Source organism: Orbicella faveolata, unplaced genomic scaffold (genome assembly GCF_042242905.1).
Source record: "Orbicella faveolata isolate gen_17 unplaced genomic scaffold, um_ofav_v1 contig_24, whole genome shotgun sequence".
In the NCBI taxonomy this organism is placed as follows: Eukaryota; Metazoa; Cnidaria; class Anthozoa; order Scleractinia; family Merulinidae; genus Orbicella; species Orbicella faveolata.
The window spans coordinates 32,090,001-32,106,493 of record NW_028301552.1 but is presented as its reverse complement, the minus strand read 5'-3'; the positions used below and the strand labels follow the sequence as shown (position 1 = coordinate 32,106,493).

Here is a 16,493-nt window from a genome sequence, read left to right as displayed (position 1 = left end):
TTATGCATTGTTTAGGCTCATTTCTATTACAAGATATGTTTTTAAGTCTCCATGAATTTGCTTTCGAGGGACAAAATATGAAATTTACCGTGAACATGTTGCTTACTTGCATTCTATATTGTGACACCGGGTCCGGCTGTGACTAGAACTGTTTACAAGCACAGTAGGTAGATCCTTATCACGGATATCATATTTGTTCTCGTACGATTTCCTTCGGAGACGCTGTAGCTTTACTTTGAGAAAGCTATACGTTTGTCTAGAGACATTCTTATGTTTCTTGCAGCTATCTGATCGAGCTTATGTTTCTCTTGCTTGATGTATAGGTTTATTCCTCCTTTGGTTGTTCTGGCACCACATGATTCAAGTGTAGCTGTTTACGCGCAAGTCCCGTTAACTGTTTTGCGTGTTTTATATGCCATTGTTCGGCTTAGTTCAGGCAAGACCATGGTTTCGATCCTCCATGTGGATCTCATCAGTTGCCGGTATTTCTAAAATACTCTACGTCTGAAGTCGCTAGCGCAACACGTACCTCTGTGAGAATGCAAGACATCCTGCGGCTTGGCACAAACTTCTCGTGGTGTGTACCCTTGTGAGACTTCCGGTGTCGAGAAAACCTCATTTTGATTGGTTACCCGCTCATTTCCGGAAATGCAGTGAAGCGCAACTAATCAGGAGGTGTTTCGCATTTTAACGGGCTTTTCGGGCAGGCGTCTTCTCATTTTTCCCCTCCCCTATCCCCCACCGTCTAACATGGCGGTCTAACATGGCGGTCTAAAAAGGCGCTCGCAAGGTTGTAACGCTAACTCGCCCCAATAAGAAGCCTGCACTGCAGGCTACGGCCCTGAAAGTACTGTAGATGCACTGAGGCATTTTATCGAAAACCGGAGTTGGTCGCAGCTGATTAAAAAGATGTTAGCCTTAACTGCAAAAGTTATTCACACTTCAAAATTTTCTTTCATTCAATTCTTACTTCATTTCGTGAACGTAACAGCACTGTAACAAAGAAAGTGCTGTTTGATACACTCAGAAGGTGTTAAAACCCCCAACTGAGGATATGTGAGGGGTGGGGAAAGCAAGCAGTGCAGTCGATACAAGATCGATCTGATTTCATTGATGCTTTACAGAGTATTGGCTGGGAGATAACAAGTGGGGATGCGAAGCAGGGGCGGATCTGGGGGAGGGTGCAGGGGTTGCGCACCCCCCCCCCCCACCGAGATGAAGACTTCTTCTTCGCATTTGCTTTTAAAATTTGTTTACCTCAGTCAGTGCAGTTACGCCATTCCTTAGTGCTGCGTCCCCTCCTGAGAAAAATCCTGGATCCGCCCCCGGGAAGGTGCAACTTGCATAGATTCTTTCCAGAATTGTCTAGCGGACGAAACAGGGGTAAGTTAAAAACATTTTGACAACTGAAATACTGGCTTTGATGGAGAAAACCAAGGGCACACTGTCAAGAAAAGAACCGAGCCTACTGAGCAATGAGCAATGATAAGACATTAGAAGAAATATTTTTAGACATGTATTGTTGAATGATTGACACTTACTGACGCGTAGCTAAAATTTCATGACCAAAGACAGGAGTTGAACGCGAACATTGTCGTTATAGGAATCTCGCAGTTTTAGAGCCATTTTTAAGGAATAGAATCAAGCGTTACTGTGAAAGAAGGAAATCAAGCCAATAAAATTCGTACACAGACTGGAAAACTACAATGTTCTGGCAGTAATTCATTATTCCAGATTAAAAGTGGTAGTAGTCCCTGACGGGAACGTAGATGATTAAAATGCCAAGAAGAAAATAAATGTAGAAGTTGTTTTTGAGCCTTTTCACAAGCTACCTGACACTATTTTTTTCCTCCGAAAGGAATGTAGTGCACTTTCATTATCAGGGTACGTGTACCGGAAACGATTTTTAAATCACGCTATACGAAAACTCAAGCTATTTTAGCACAATGTTTAGGAGGCGCGGTCGTCCCTGGATCGAGCGGTCCGGGTTCGAGCCCTGGCCAGGGACATTGTGTTGTGTTCTTGGGCAAGACACGTAAGTCTCACAGTGCCTCTATCCACCCAGGAGTATAAATGGGTACCGGCGAATTGTTGGGGAAACCTAACAAATTGCGGGGAAGTGACCTGCGATGGACTAGCATCCCGTCCTCCTAGCCGCTTCATGTTACAGAAACCGGGATGGGCTCCGGAAGCTATGAGCCAGTCGGCTCCAAAGCTTCACTTTCAATAAATGCTTCTTTTACCTTAGGGCAAAGAGAGAGAACAGTATTATCTAAATGTCGCTACTGTTTTACAAGACCCGACTGCCTGGCACCCGCACGTCATCACCCATATCAGGTGCTCATCACGTGACAAAGTGCTCAACTCATATTGCTTTCATTTTGACAGCCCGCAGTCAGTTCGAATTCAGCGCGCTGTAAGTCTTTAAGCTGAATGCGTTAGTATTTGCTGAAGTGGACCACGATTTCAATATGGCAAAGTCCCTTATCCTGCCCGTTGTTGTACTCAGTTTTCTCGCTTTGGGCTCCAGTAGACATGTAAACTTTGCAGACTGTGGTAAGTATACAGGCAAAACGTGCTGCCATACGTTCGTGACGACACGTGTAGCTTTGTAGAATTTTCCTCGTATCCTGTACTAAGGGTTTTCATGTAATGGTATCCTTAAGCTGATTAATTTGCTACGCAGTAAATCCAACGATGTTCACCTGTGGAAATATTTTGATAGCGTCGATACGATCATATATTCAAAACTAAACTTTTCATCATCGACAAGAGCCTGAGAATATTACGAGCAATTCTCCACCACACCAAACCGGTGTTCGTCCATGCGACATTCCAGTTCGCCACAGGCAAGTTCGAACAGTTTAGACAGGAATGAAAGCTGAATTGAAGCCACCTTTGAGTCCGGTTAGGCCACTAAGAGGGTCGCACAGGGTCTCTGAATCACGGTTCACGGAAATCAAAATTTCATTTTCCCGAATCACGAAAATAAGCAAGTAGGTGCTCTCTTTAGTAACCCTGCTCTTACACTAGAAAGAGTGTTTAAGGAAAGCAAAATCGTGAATGGCTAAGTAAAGGCTCCATATTGCAAGGTGCATACCTAAATCACTCTCGATAGTAGTCTGAATTTCAGCCATCTCTTCTCCCTAACCCACAAGGGGGGTGCAGAATTAAGAGAGAGAGTTAATAAAGTAATTCGCATAAAGAATAGCAAAAATTTTGGCTCTTATATTTGTGCGATTTTCTACACTAATTGTTATTATGATTTCAACCTGTGTGGTATTTTTGACTAAATGACGTCATTTACTTCAATTCTCAACCAAGACTTGGAACAAGGAAAATTTATAGCCCTGGTAAATTCTCGGAAATAAAGGTCCAAAAAACGTGAGTTCTAATGTTGGTAAAATATTGAAATTTGGCAAGATATCTAGAAAAGACCTATTGTGTACGAAGATGTAAAAAAATGGATATTGAGAATTTGATCACGAGGGCACTTTAATGGTTTCAATTTCTTTCAGCTGTTGATCTGTTTCACCCTTAAAAGTCGTCAATGACTCCTTAGTTTCATTGCAAGTCACATAATGCGATTAAAGTAGAATGATCAATCAGGGAAAAACATTTATGCACCATTTCCCAGGAAATACAGATGGAAATTGGGTGCCAGTACACAAATTGATACTGTCAAGCAGGACAAAAAATATTTTTCATTGCGTTGTGTAAATGGGTAGTGCTGTGCTGAATTTTTGACGTGCTGTGTCAGTTTTTTTAGCATGTGTTATGGGGTTTTACTCTCCTTTCTTAGGGGGTAGGGGTAAATTGTGTCAGGGGACTGGGGATGGTGCTGTTTTGTTTCATGAGGATTTGATTATCTTTAAATTGTAAAGTTTTTTGAGGCATTTCAATCATTTTTATTAGGGAGTCTAGCAAAAATTAACTTTGTGGATGTCAGTCCTTGTGTCATGGAACCATGTGAACTGAAGAAGGGGACTAATGAGAGCATTGAAATACAGTTTATACCAAGTAAGTACTGAATTGTCGCTCATGTTATTTGATGCTGTTTGGGAGGACAGCTTAAATAAAGTACTTATCATGCTAATTACATTCAATTAGGAAAGTTAAACTTGATAAACTGAAATACCTCGTGGAGCATATCCTGGAGAGGGTTCCAGGAGAGCCAGAACTCCTCTTTCCAAGTTTCAAATTTTTAAAATGGGCCAACTGTTCCATATTTTAAAAGACGGTAGGTGTGAGATTAAGAGCACGTCACTGACTACAAATCTATGAGCCTGCAAAATAGTACAGAAGGTGGTCCTACTTAACACAATATAAAATATGCACTTCAAGAAAGTTTCCCTTCTTAAATGTAACATGCACAAGCATTCTGAACAGCTTTATAACTGAACAGTCTTAGATGGTGAGTTAATTGACTTTTTTCTTTTCACATGCAATTATTCACTTACATTTTTTTCTTAGGGGTTTCCATTATTTGTTTTTACAATTTGTAGGCTGGGTAAGGGTGACACACCTTGTAGGGGATGAAATGTTCGTTTGCATCTCACCTGCCTTTGGCAAATTGTTTAAATTAATAAATGAATAATTAAAATTAAATAAATATTAAGGACCAGATGTATCACCCTACAAGAAAAAAGGCTGGGTGCACCCCTGATACATCCCCTCTTATTCATACCCTACTCAGGTTCCACTTACTTAATTTGTGCAGTTTTTGATGAGGCATTTATTTGAATATCATTAAAGGCCAAATGCAACGAAATTAGGCCTAGTTTGATTATAAGTTAAAATAAAAGATACTAATCCAAATAATCATAATCCAAAATTTTACCTGATTTAGTCAAAAAGCCGCCGAGATATTAAACCTCGAAAACAGCTATTTTTCTTCGCTTCACAAACGGAACGGTTCATGGAAACTTCGGACAATTGTCGGAACTGGATTTTGTGACGTCATAATTGGTGAGCTCCCGTTCAGAACAACAAAGTATTAGGACAAATATGAGTGTTTTGTGCAGCGTTAATTGTAGCAATCATTCGAAAATCTGTGGTATGAGCCTGGTTACATCCCTTTAAAGGACGAGAAGCGATGTAGGGAACTGTTTCATCTAGTTTCATCTCATCTTTGCGCTACCAGCAAACATTTCAGCAGAAACCTCGAAGCAGTATCTTTCGTAATGGCTAAGCAGGGTCTTGAGTTCTAGCCCAAAAACCTTCGAAGCTGTACCATATGCCGTAAAGCCAAGCATTGACGACGAACATCTAAGAAATAAACGCTCTACCAACACGGAATGTAATTGTTTGGCAGCGGCAGCCATATTGTGAAGAGCAGAAAGCAAGGTAAAGCCCGGGGTAAAGTTGCTGTATTTAACAATTATTCAGCGAAGTGGAGGTAAATATCCACCACTTTCACCGACAATGAGGTGAATAATTGTTTTAGTATATACCACAAAAGCTGAATAACTAGTGGACCAAAGAGTAACTTTATTTGTTTAAGAGTAACTTTATTTATTTGAAAAGGAAAGCCATTTTGTTTGTCTTCGGCTGCTCTGAGGTGAATAGTACTTGGCTACCTCTGAGGTAGCCAATCAGCGTGTGCGAAAAGTACTATTCACTTGTGTGGTATATACTACATAAAACTATTGCAAGGTTTTTATTATATCAAGTTTAACTTTTTGGATTCACAATCTCATTTTCTAAACTTAGTCTAGTTGAAATAAAAAAAGGAACTAGAAAAGTGTGATTTTTGTCATTTAACATGATTTCACGCCATCGTGATTTGTAAATAATTAACAATTATTCACTGAAGTGGAGGTCCATCACTTTCACCAACACTGAGGGGAATAATTGTTTTAGTATATACCACACAAGCTGAATAATTAGTGGACCAAAACGTTATTTTATGTGTGACAAGCGGTTGAAAATTTTAAAATCTCTTGCGCCGGCTGCTCGGAGGTGAATAGTACTTGCTAATCACCTCCAAGTTAACCAATCAGAGCGCACAAAGAGCACTGTTCACTTGTGTGGTATATACTAAACTTAATTAAGACTTCATTCTTTAAAACGCCTAAATAAATCATCTCGAATTACCAATTTTCTGCAACAACATTGTTATTAGTTGAACAAAATATAAACATACTTTTTACAAGAGTACTAAGGATTTTTTTCAGTCGTAATTTCAGTGCTGGGAGGAAGTGTCAGGTTGGTTTCAGTGCATCCCGTGTTAAGGAAGAGGGATGGGGATACTAGCCTGGAAAGTGGAGTCAAATTCCTGAAGTAGACTAATATCAGTGTGACTCGAGCTTTGAGTGATAACTGAAAGATGCCATCCTAAAGCAGATGTACAAATTAAACCCATAAATGGTATCCAATGCTTTTATCCAGGATTTCATAACTGACAGGCCTAAACCAAGAACATAGTACGACTATATTCTCTTACCTCTGACTTGCAACCCTTAGTGATACTTTGTTGAGGGAAGAAGACAAGGCATTTAACGTGAAATACCCTTAGTCAAGGCTGTAGCTACTGTAAGGCAAACCGAGCCACTTGCCTCAGCCATTTTTTTCGTTTCTGTTGTTTCTTTTTTGAAGGCAAAGTAAAACACTGCTAAATATCTAGGAAGAGAATTTTACTGTGGACATTGCCTCGGTCATATTTTTTCCTGGCTATTGCCCTGTAAGTAATGCTATAATGTTGTGGGAATTTTCATTGTTCATCAGCGTGCTGATAAATAAACTTTTTGCTGAAAAGATGGATTGAATGCAACAATCACAAGCCCCCTTGCATGATATAAATGGTACTTCTTGATGAAGACTAGCAGTGAGCAGTTGTTGTGTTGTGATCCATAACTCTAGTGACCTCACCATGAGACAAATGATAATATAACAATTCTCATCTTTTTACCATACAAAAAGAGTTAACAAGCATCCACTGGGCTTTCACATGAGATTTCCTCCACTGGGAGTTTGCAATAAATTTATCAAGGTCACTAACCTCTTTTTAAATCCTAAAAGAGCTATTTATTTCTCTTTGAGCATGTCTAGTTGAAACTGAAGAAATAACTTATCTGTCTGGATTTGTATGTTCTTGTATGAAACATGTTCAGGTGGGTGTGCCAGAATTATCCCTTCAGGTGCCAATGGTTTAATTCATATCTGTTCTGTCAGAATATTTTTTGTTTTGAACATCTCTCATGTTTCTAACTGAGGCCAGAGTGCTTACTTGGAAACCAAAACCAGGATCTTTACATTCAGCACATGCACTGTATGTCATTTAATTTATAGATAATAAAGTTTAATTGATGTTTAGCTGATGTGGTGTGAATAGCCATAGGAAGCTACATGTATAATGCTTCAGTGAGCAAGTAAGTTAGTAATTTATCAAAATACACGGACACATTTTAAATGGGCAGGTAAGCGCTTATAAATGCAGGGAATAGTATCGCGAAGGATGAATAAAAGCAATTTAAATATATAATCCTACAGTACTGGTCATTGTGGGAGGTGCAGTAGCCTCATGGTTAGTGCGCTCGACTCAGGAGCGAACAGTCTGGGTTCGAGCCCTGTCCGGGGACATTGTGTTGTGTTCGTGGGCACTCTACTCTCACAATGCCTCTCTCCACCTAGGTGTATGAATGGGTAGTGGCGAATTTAATGCTGGGGGGTAAGCCTGCGGTGGACTAGCATCCCATCCAGGGGGGAGTAGAAATACTCCTGGTCGCTTTATGCTGCCGAAACCAGGATAAGCTCCGGCCTGATGAGCCACTCGGCTTGTATGTAGACTTTACCTTTTACCTCCCTAACAGCCATACTTTTGAATTCCATCCATTTACGACTGATACATTTTCAACGAATTTACTTCTTTGTTAAGAAAATAGTATTCGAGATTCCAGTAATGTTATATTTTAATTTTATTTGATTTTCCTTCAAAATGTCAATGTTAATTCCCTGATACAAAATAAAATTACCTAACCTTCATGAACTAATTTTCCCTAGAACTTTTCTGACCTGTGAAAACCCTGCAACCCATAGCATTCTAACGATGAAAAAGCAACTACATGTCATGTAAAACGACAAAAACAAGATGAGCTTAAACATTAAACGTTCGCCCAAAACAACTATCAGTAAGGGCTTATATCAGGTGAGCTGATCAACTTTTCTTACTGAGAGAAAGAAAATTGTAAACATCATCTTTTGCAAAATAAAACAAGGCAAAGACTCGCAGATGAACTTTATTCATTAATTTATTACTAATCTTTGAACAGCAGTTTTCAACATATTCAGAAAGGCTCACCAATCCGTGTGGTCGATTCTTTCGATGTTGATATCATGATGCCATCTTGTTCACTCGACGAGTCTGATCCACTCAAGTTTATATCGACTGAATCGTTGCCTGATTCCCATGGTTCGAACTTACATGGCCATATTTCGACATTTCCAAATAAGACATCAGGATCCTTGGAACAAACTCAGTAATTTCAAGTAAATTATTTGGTTGCAAAAATGAGCTTGCCAAATATGACATCACAAATACCTATAATTTCGTTTCCACTCCAAGCGTGGCCATTTCTGGTTTGTTTTCGTGAAGCTCTTGGAAATCGTTGGATTTTCATGTCTTGGGCGCCACAGTTCACCCAAAACTTATTTTTAAGAGTTGATTCTGCTTCATGTTGGTATAACTGACTTTTTTTTAAAGGATTTTCGACAAAAGAAAAATTGTCAAAATTTGATCGCGTTTGACCTTTAAGTGCCATTCTAGAGTTTGTAATAAGTACTTTATTGTAAATTAAATTTGGCGTAGTAAACTTCAATTTTGGTCATAGTTAAGGTGCCTATTTTTGTTCTGCACATCATGCTAGGCATGGTTTAAACGCCACGCGTGCACTAGGGTTGGCATTGATGTTATCAACTAAGTACTAAAACGAAAGCAAAATTTTCCTCCTGTGACCAAAATATCAAGTTTAATGAACCTGTACTAAAAACCAGGAATATCAGAATATCAGCGTATTGCTAACTAACCATTAACGGCTTCCAGCTGAAAATTATCTGTCGAAAATTATACTGAAATCCAATTATAAACGTGTCGCTGCAGATGGTGTAGTCAGTGCGCAAAACAAGTGCAAGAGACGCAGATGTGTCACTTACTTGGGAGGTACCAGGAAAAAATGATATGGGCACCATAAAAGTTTTCAAAAAAGTTGATTGAATAATTTTAAAAAATGCGTGGTTACCCTACATTTTATGTGGTAAACCTATTCAGCATGTGATTAGTTCCTGGTTGTGAGGAAAAGCTATTTTGACTGTATTTTAGCTGTTGCAACGATTTTGAAAACATTCCAAAAGTGGTTTTTATGTTACCATTTACCATGTAGTTGTAAGATCTTTATAAATGTGTTTGCATTTCCATATGTAAGGACAAATTCTGAGGAAATCTGTGAAGAAATATCCTTTCCTTCTTTTTTCAAAACAATGTTGGTTAATTATCTTGAATAAATGCATGGCTCCCCTGATAATTTTCCAATAGCCCTTGCAAACATATACAAGTACTTTTTCCGTATGGTCCTAATCTGGCGCAAAAACCTTTGTATTTAGTAGGCATCATTCTGAAGTGAAATTAAGTTGATGACAGGGTGCCTTAGGCTGGGGGGAGAGGGGGTACTGCCATATATGGCCTATATAGGTATGTGACACTGTGAAGGGTATGGTTTTCAAGCAGTTTACTCTAGCATACAGTATATAAATTAGGGCGTTTGGGTTTAGAATAGGGTCTCATTTTTCACGAAACTGACCACTTGGTTGAAGACTTTATCTTAACTAAGGAAATCAGGAATTGCCACTCAAAAATATAAAAAAAAATGACTGATCAGCAAGTTTAAATGTTTGCAACTCAGCCTCAACAGCGTCGAAGATGACTATCATAAAACACTACTGGATATTATAAACTGTCAAAAATCAGGATTCAGATGGAAATCAGTGGTTTTAGTACTGGTTACTCTAGTCTAGGGTAACAAAATTCAGCTGAACTAGCTCTGGTATAGGCTAAGGGTTCCAGGGTCCCAGCAGCACATCCCCACCCAGAAATTCCTGAAGTACCCCCCCCCCCCCCCCCCCTAGGGCCTCAGGTTTAAAAAGTTGAGACATAACAGTGTTAAAGTACATTTTTGATCTGTTGTTAGGGGGATCTTATTGAGCCAAATCTTAATTGAGATCCTCAAAGGTTTTGGATCTTACATGTAAGTAATCTTTTTCAAAATCCTTGTCGGGATCGTCAAAGACCTTGACCAAGATCAGTTAAGGATCTTTGAAGAATTTGCTCAAAGTTATTGGTGGAGCCATGCCAAGATTTTCACAACATCTTTAATTTTTAAAGGATCTTTGCAAGATGAAGGTCTTTCAAGCGGCTGCTTTTCCATTGCCAAAGTGTGACTGCTCAAGTGTTGACTGTTATTGAATAATTAAATCATGATCTAATAAATTAGCAAAGCTACTAAACAATTCTTGAAAACTAAATAATTCTTAATATTTATTGAACAACTTCCTCAGGGCCATAGGGTGCTATACTGTAGTAATAGGCAAACCAGTGCACTTGCCTTAAGCAGTGAAAATTTTGAACTTGTTTAAGTATTTATAATATCAAGTTCCCTCAAGAAGCTATGCAGTAAAAAATAATGAATCAATTCAAAAGAAACTTTTTTTCTGATTATGCTTTGGTAAGACTTATTGTCAGGCTGCAATGTTTCTTACTTCTACCTAAAAAGAAAAACTTATTTCAGACCTGTCATATGTTCCCTTATTATTAAGTAATCAATGTGAGAATAAATCGCTTACATTGCGTGATTGTTTGCAGACAGCAACATCACAGAAGGTAAGACTGTTGTTTATGGAATCATTGAGGGAGTACAAGTACCTTTCCCTGTTGATAACCCTGAAGTATGTAAAGAACATGGAATCACATGCCCAATGCCTGCCGAGAAGACACAAACATTCAAAGCTACCCTTCCAGTCAAGAGCGAATACCCTGCGGTAAGTTCTATCTGACTTAAACCATCCATCCAGTAAATTTCTCCTGGCTGCAGTGAGAACCAAGTACATTGTTAGCCAGCTAATTTATCTCCTTGTACAATTAAATTTGAGGTTCTCTTGTGACTTTATACTGACATCTGAAATTCAGTGCAAAAAAGGACAATGTGAAGTATATATGAAATAATTCAACTGTGGTTGTAGATGAAAGTGAAGAATGATCATCGCAGGAAATTTTCCAATGTGTGGCTTCATAGCTCAGTCGGTAGCGCATCGCACCGGTATTTTGCGGAGGTCACGGGTTTGAATCCCGTTGAAGCCCTGATTTTTTTCAGGCTTCTGCTTTCCAATTGCTTAAATTGGAAAATTTCCTGCGACAATCATTCTTCACTTTCACAAAAGGACAATCATACAGATGGGGGGCACTTAAATATGATGAGGGATGGCGCAGTGGTGAGAGCTTTCACCTCCTACCAATGTGGTGTGGGTTTGATTTTGACTTGGTGCCATAAGTGGGTTGAGTTTGTTGTTGGTTCTTGCCTTGCTTCGCAGTCCCTGGTACTCTGGTTCTCCTTCCTTCCTCCTTTAAAACCTACACCTAGGTGATGGCACAAAAATAACAAACACACACGCAAAAAAATACTAAGTATAATATTATTAAACACAGTTTGGGATAGCAAGATTCAGCTGTAACTGAAGCTGTATTTGACTTTGTTTTCATCAACCTACATGTTGGTTTATATTTTAAAATGAATTCTTGTTATCTACTACATTGGTGATATAGCACCAAGGAGGATTTCATTTATCATTAAACTTGGGAAAGAATGTCGATGATATGGACCTCATTAACTTGGTTGTTTGTTGTCCAACTTCAGATCGTGTGACTGCTACTCTTGCGGGTTGTTCTTTCAAGTGTAATCATTTCTGGTGTGCATGAATGTTTTAGGAAACTCAAATGATCTGAAAAGGGTGATTTACATACAAAGCTAGTAATTAGTCTTAGCTAATAAATGCTTGGACATTTTCCCGTAACATGTAACAACCTGTCTTGCTAGTTTTTTCTTTCTTTTTTTTTTGCAAAATTCAAACTAACAAAACAAACAAGGGTTTATTGGTATGAGTGTAGGTTTTGCCTTTGTATATATCTTATGTATTTCCATTATTGTTGTTACTTTTTTTCAGTTGCAACTTGATGTCAAATGGGAACTGCATGACCAGGATGCCAAAGTGGTTTATTGCTGGTTGCTGCCTGTCAAAATTGTTAGCGGGCAAGATGACTTTGTTGAAATGTGATTTCAGGCTTACTTAATTTTTTGCCACTTCAATTTCAAAGTGCAAAAATGTTTAGTAACAAGACTTTTAACAAGAAGGAAAGTGTGCATGATGTTTTGTTTTTTAAAAAATAATGATAACTGTATTACTAATTAGCATAGAACAAAAAGAATCTTTACATTGATTTCACTGAAAAGACTTGAATGCAATTTATCTAAGGCACGTTTTAATTATAGTGAAAAATAATACTTTCAGTTTTGCTTTTGAAAAAAGAGGATGTTTGTAAGTTGCTTTGTGTCACATTAAATTGCAGTCAAAAACTCATCAGAATGAGCTTGATTCTAGTCTGAATCAGACGCCTAATTTTGTAATTTTCTTATGGATCTCTTAGCCAGTCACTGATAAAATATTCCAAACCCAGGGAGGCAGGGATGGCGCAGCGGTGAGAGCGCTCGCCTCCCACCAATGTGGCCTGGGTTTGATTCCGGCCCGGTGTCATATGTGGGTTGAGTTTGTTGTTGGTTCTCGTCTTGCTCTGAAGGTTTTCTCCGGGTTCTCCAGTTTTCCTCCCTCCACAGCAACCAACATCTCCAAATTTCAATTTGACCAGGATGGGGGACCAGCATGAAAACCAGCTAGGGCTGATATGGCTTGCTCTCTAAATATTGTAATAATCCCCTCACAGGTATTCAATTCAAGGTTAGGTTGAATTTGTCTGCGCCCTAATCACAAGATATAGAGTCAAATGGAAACAAAAGAACAATGCAGTTAGTATTGTGGTAAATCTTCAAGTGCAATCAGCCGTCCGATCAAACTATCGCGAGCATGCTTGTCGGTGAGCACGTTGGCATGAGAACAAGTCATGTTGCTTAACAACTTTGGAGAGGAAACGTACCGTTTACATCTGTTCAGTTTTATAGATGAAACAGGTTTACAGTTTTATAAACGTAACCCTTTCTCTCGAGTCACAGGGCTTTTTAGTTCGCCTTGTCTCCCACAATTTAACAGGGGGAGTGAAATAGAACCTGATGCATCATTATCAGTGTACATATGCTGATCATTAAGTGTGCTAAGTCATTTTTTTAAAAACATTTTTGTTCTTTTTAACATTCACTAACGCCCCGACCACACTACGCCAGAGGTAACTGAAGACGGAGGTTTCACTCTGAAAACGAGTGAAGTGTTTTCAGTCCACACCACGCCGGAGGAATTTAAAAACGCTGGATGGATTTGTGTTCAGTTGAGGAAAACTCGGTCAGTAAAATCACACCATTAGCGTGACGTCATCGTTTTCGAAAAGCTCCGTTTTCAAATTGTTTTCCGTCCACACGAAAACGAAAAGCCGGCGTTTTGTATTCGTCCGGTTTGAAGCGCGCTTTCGAAAAGCTCTGTTTTCGTGACGGATTAGTATGGACGATAAGCCAAACCGTAGAAAAAAGCTGCGTTTTAAAATTCCTCCGGTGTAACGTGGAGGACATACATACATATACATACATACAACTTTATTTTATCTCAGATTTTGAGTAGCCAAAAATAAGCTAGTATCTCCGAGAAAATTAAAATCAAAATAATGTAACACTATGTATATTGAATAAAATATTAACTTAGAAGAAATTCCAATCAGCCAATTAATTCACGTTGTCGAATTGCTCTAATAAAGTCATTGAGACAAAAAATAGCTCTTAATCTGTCAGGTAAAGCATTCCAGAACTTAGCCGATGTGTAAGTCTACTATCCGTTCTAAGAGAATATTGTATGATGAAACTCTGTCGTTTAAAATGACCCTAAGAATGCATTTGTTCAATGTTTCTGACTTATCCCTTTTCCTTGAGTCGCAAAAATGCCATATAGTGGAACAATAATATAGTGGAACAATAAAATAAATGTGGTACTATAAACGCTTTGTAGAGACGTAGTAATATAGTGGCAGATATTAGCTCATGAAATTTACTAATTACATTGAATTGATTAGTTATCTTTTTTCATATGTTACAAACATGTTCATCGAAACAAAGTTTATCATCCCACAGTCATTCCAAACAATTTAATTATACATCGATACTTTTCTAGCGTTTGTTATTTAAAACATGGTCTACACTGTTAACGCGTGACTGTTTGCGATCCCATCCAGCGTTACAAATTCCTTGAAAGAGTGGAAAGAGATTGCGTGCAAAACGGTATGTATCTATCTCTATAGCTAATATCCGATTCAAATGATAATCATTTCACACAAAACCCAATAATTTTCGATCAATTTTAGGCTAGATCGTTCTCAGCCTCTCTATCAACGATCGAAAAAAAATAAATACGAGGAAATAGAGGGCTGTGAACAGTCTCTCATTACGCAATCAAATAGAAACCATTAGAACGGTGTGTTTGGACGCTTGCTTTCGAAAATGACTTCCACATCATCAGAGGTTTATTGTCGTTTCTGGGGTTTACGTGTCCGGCTTCGGTGCATGCAAGTTACCGATGTATAATTGTTTATCCATTTTACTGTCTCTTACTGGTGTCAATAGGCCTTTTGCAACAGTTGGTCACGTGACCAATAATTTCTAAACTTTTTACTACAGCTAAATGAATTTCAGAACTGGAAAGAACATGTTTAAAGTAACCAGTACAGCAATTTTCAGACCAATGCCGTGTAAGGTTGAGATCGATTTAATGACGATTTGTAGTGAAGCGAGGAAGCTTTGCAATTGCCCTCCCAAAACCTTTTCCCTTATTAATCACACTACAAAAGGAAGCTGCCGGAATATAACTATTGGAAATAAGAAAGGGTTAAAATATTAGGAAGAATGGAAAATCCTAGGCTCTTAAACCGAAAGGCAAAGATTTTATGGCACTTTGAAAACTTGCAAAATTACATGGATTGTATGGAAAACTGGAGCGTGACTGGAGGGCAAAAAATCTTCCCTTACAAATCAATCTCATTTTCTAACGTCCATAAGAATTCCCCCTTAAAGTTTACAAACCTGAAAATGAGCACGTAGGTTTATTTGTCAATGTTTTTTCCATTTCTGATAACATTATGCATTAACAACGACCAATATAAATCAGTGTTAATTTCTTGACCAACTGTTGCAACCTATCCGTTGGGCCAACGCGTCCATGACTTATAACCTTTGAGCGTGTTCGGTTGTGTACTGCAGGCACACTTTTTTACTGTCATGCAGTACACCAGGAGTTGTCGTTCAAGATAAAACTCATTGCAGTTGACTAAATGCGTAATTCTTTTATTCTTCTTATTAAGAATATACAGTTAGCCTGGGAAAACAGCCGTCCTTAAATTCTTTCTGGGCCGGGAGCGAAGAAGAACGGCTGTTTTCGCAGGCTAGTGTACGGTTTACTGAAAGATAAGTTATGTATGCATGTGATGATCCCGTGTATTTCAAATAGAGATGATGAAGATGATGAAGAAGACGAGAAATGCTGTTTCCTTGTTAAGAGATCTAAGATATTATTAGTCGTGCGGGTACTGTAACAATGCCAAGGAACTTTGGAACTGTGTTGGAAAAAGGATGTTTAAAACATGCTCTGACTGTGGTGTAATTAACTACTCGAAGACTGCGAAACTGAAAAATCGGTCGATTGATTGTTTGAAAGCAATTAGCTTTATCGAGTTTTCGGAATCTAGTCAAAACGTTCGCAAAAAAACTTGCCTTGGTGCAATAACACAACAGAAACAAACTACAAAAATAGCAATTCGGCGAAATTACCTTCAATGGGGCCCGTAATGGCGTATGTATGTATGCACAAGATACACCTGAAATTACTTATTTCTACTTATTTCTCAGTTGTATTATAATCAGCCAGATGTTTCACCTGTTCAAACAAATGATCTTGGCGTATATTTTCTCCACGATAACTGAGAAAAGATGGTACCTTTTTGTCTGTTTTACATCACCTCGGAGCGTAAGGTCACAACAGGTTGTAACACGCTGCATTTGATGTTTTTTCTCCTTCAAAGTTCAGCTGTAATTGAACAATTATATGGTCTTCATCAATTGTCTTTGCTCAGGCAAGAGTGAATTGTTGCCATTTTGGTGGAGAAACAATGCAAAATGGTCTTAGTAAATAGGGTCTCTGTTCCTTCGCGCGATGAGAAACAACAACAAAGCGAGGTCATATGATCTCTTTGTCTCCAGTCTATTGTTCTACAACATCTGCCTGCTGTGAAAGTAGGCAATTCTTTG

At 38.6% G+C, this 16,493-nt stretch overlaps 1 protein-coding gene across 1 annotated transcript; it reads left to right on the top strand.

Moving 5' to 3' along the window:
• The first annotated feature begins 2,374 nt into the window (after positions 1-2,374).
• Positions 2,375-12,621, top strand: LOC110046074 (NPC intracellular cholesterol transporter 2-like). The gene is made up of 4 exons (XM_020751742.2): positions 2,375-2,556; positions 3,916-4,020; positions 10,853-11,028; positions 12,208-12,621. Exons 1-4 carry the CDS (start codon positions 2,472-2,474, stop codon positions 12,316-12,318), a joined length of 477 nt encoding a protein of 158 aa, XP_020607401.1. The 5' UTR covers positions 2,375-2,471; the 3' UTR covers positions 12,319-12,621.
• The last annotated feature ends 3,872 nt before the right edge of the window (positions 12,622-16,493 follow it).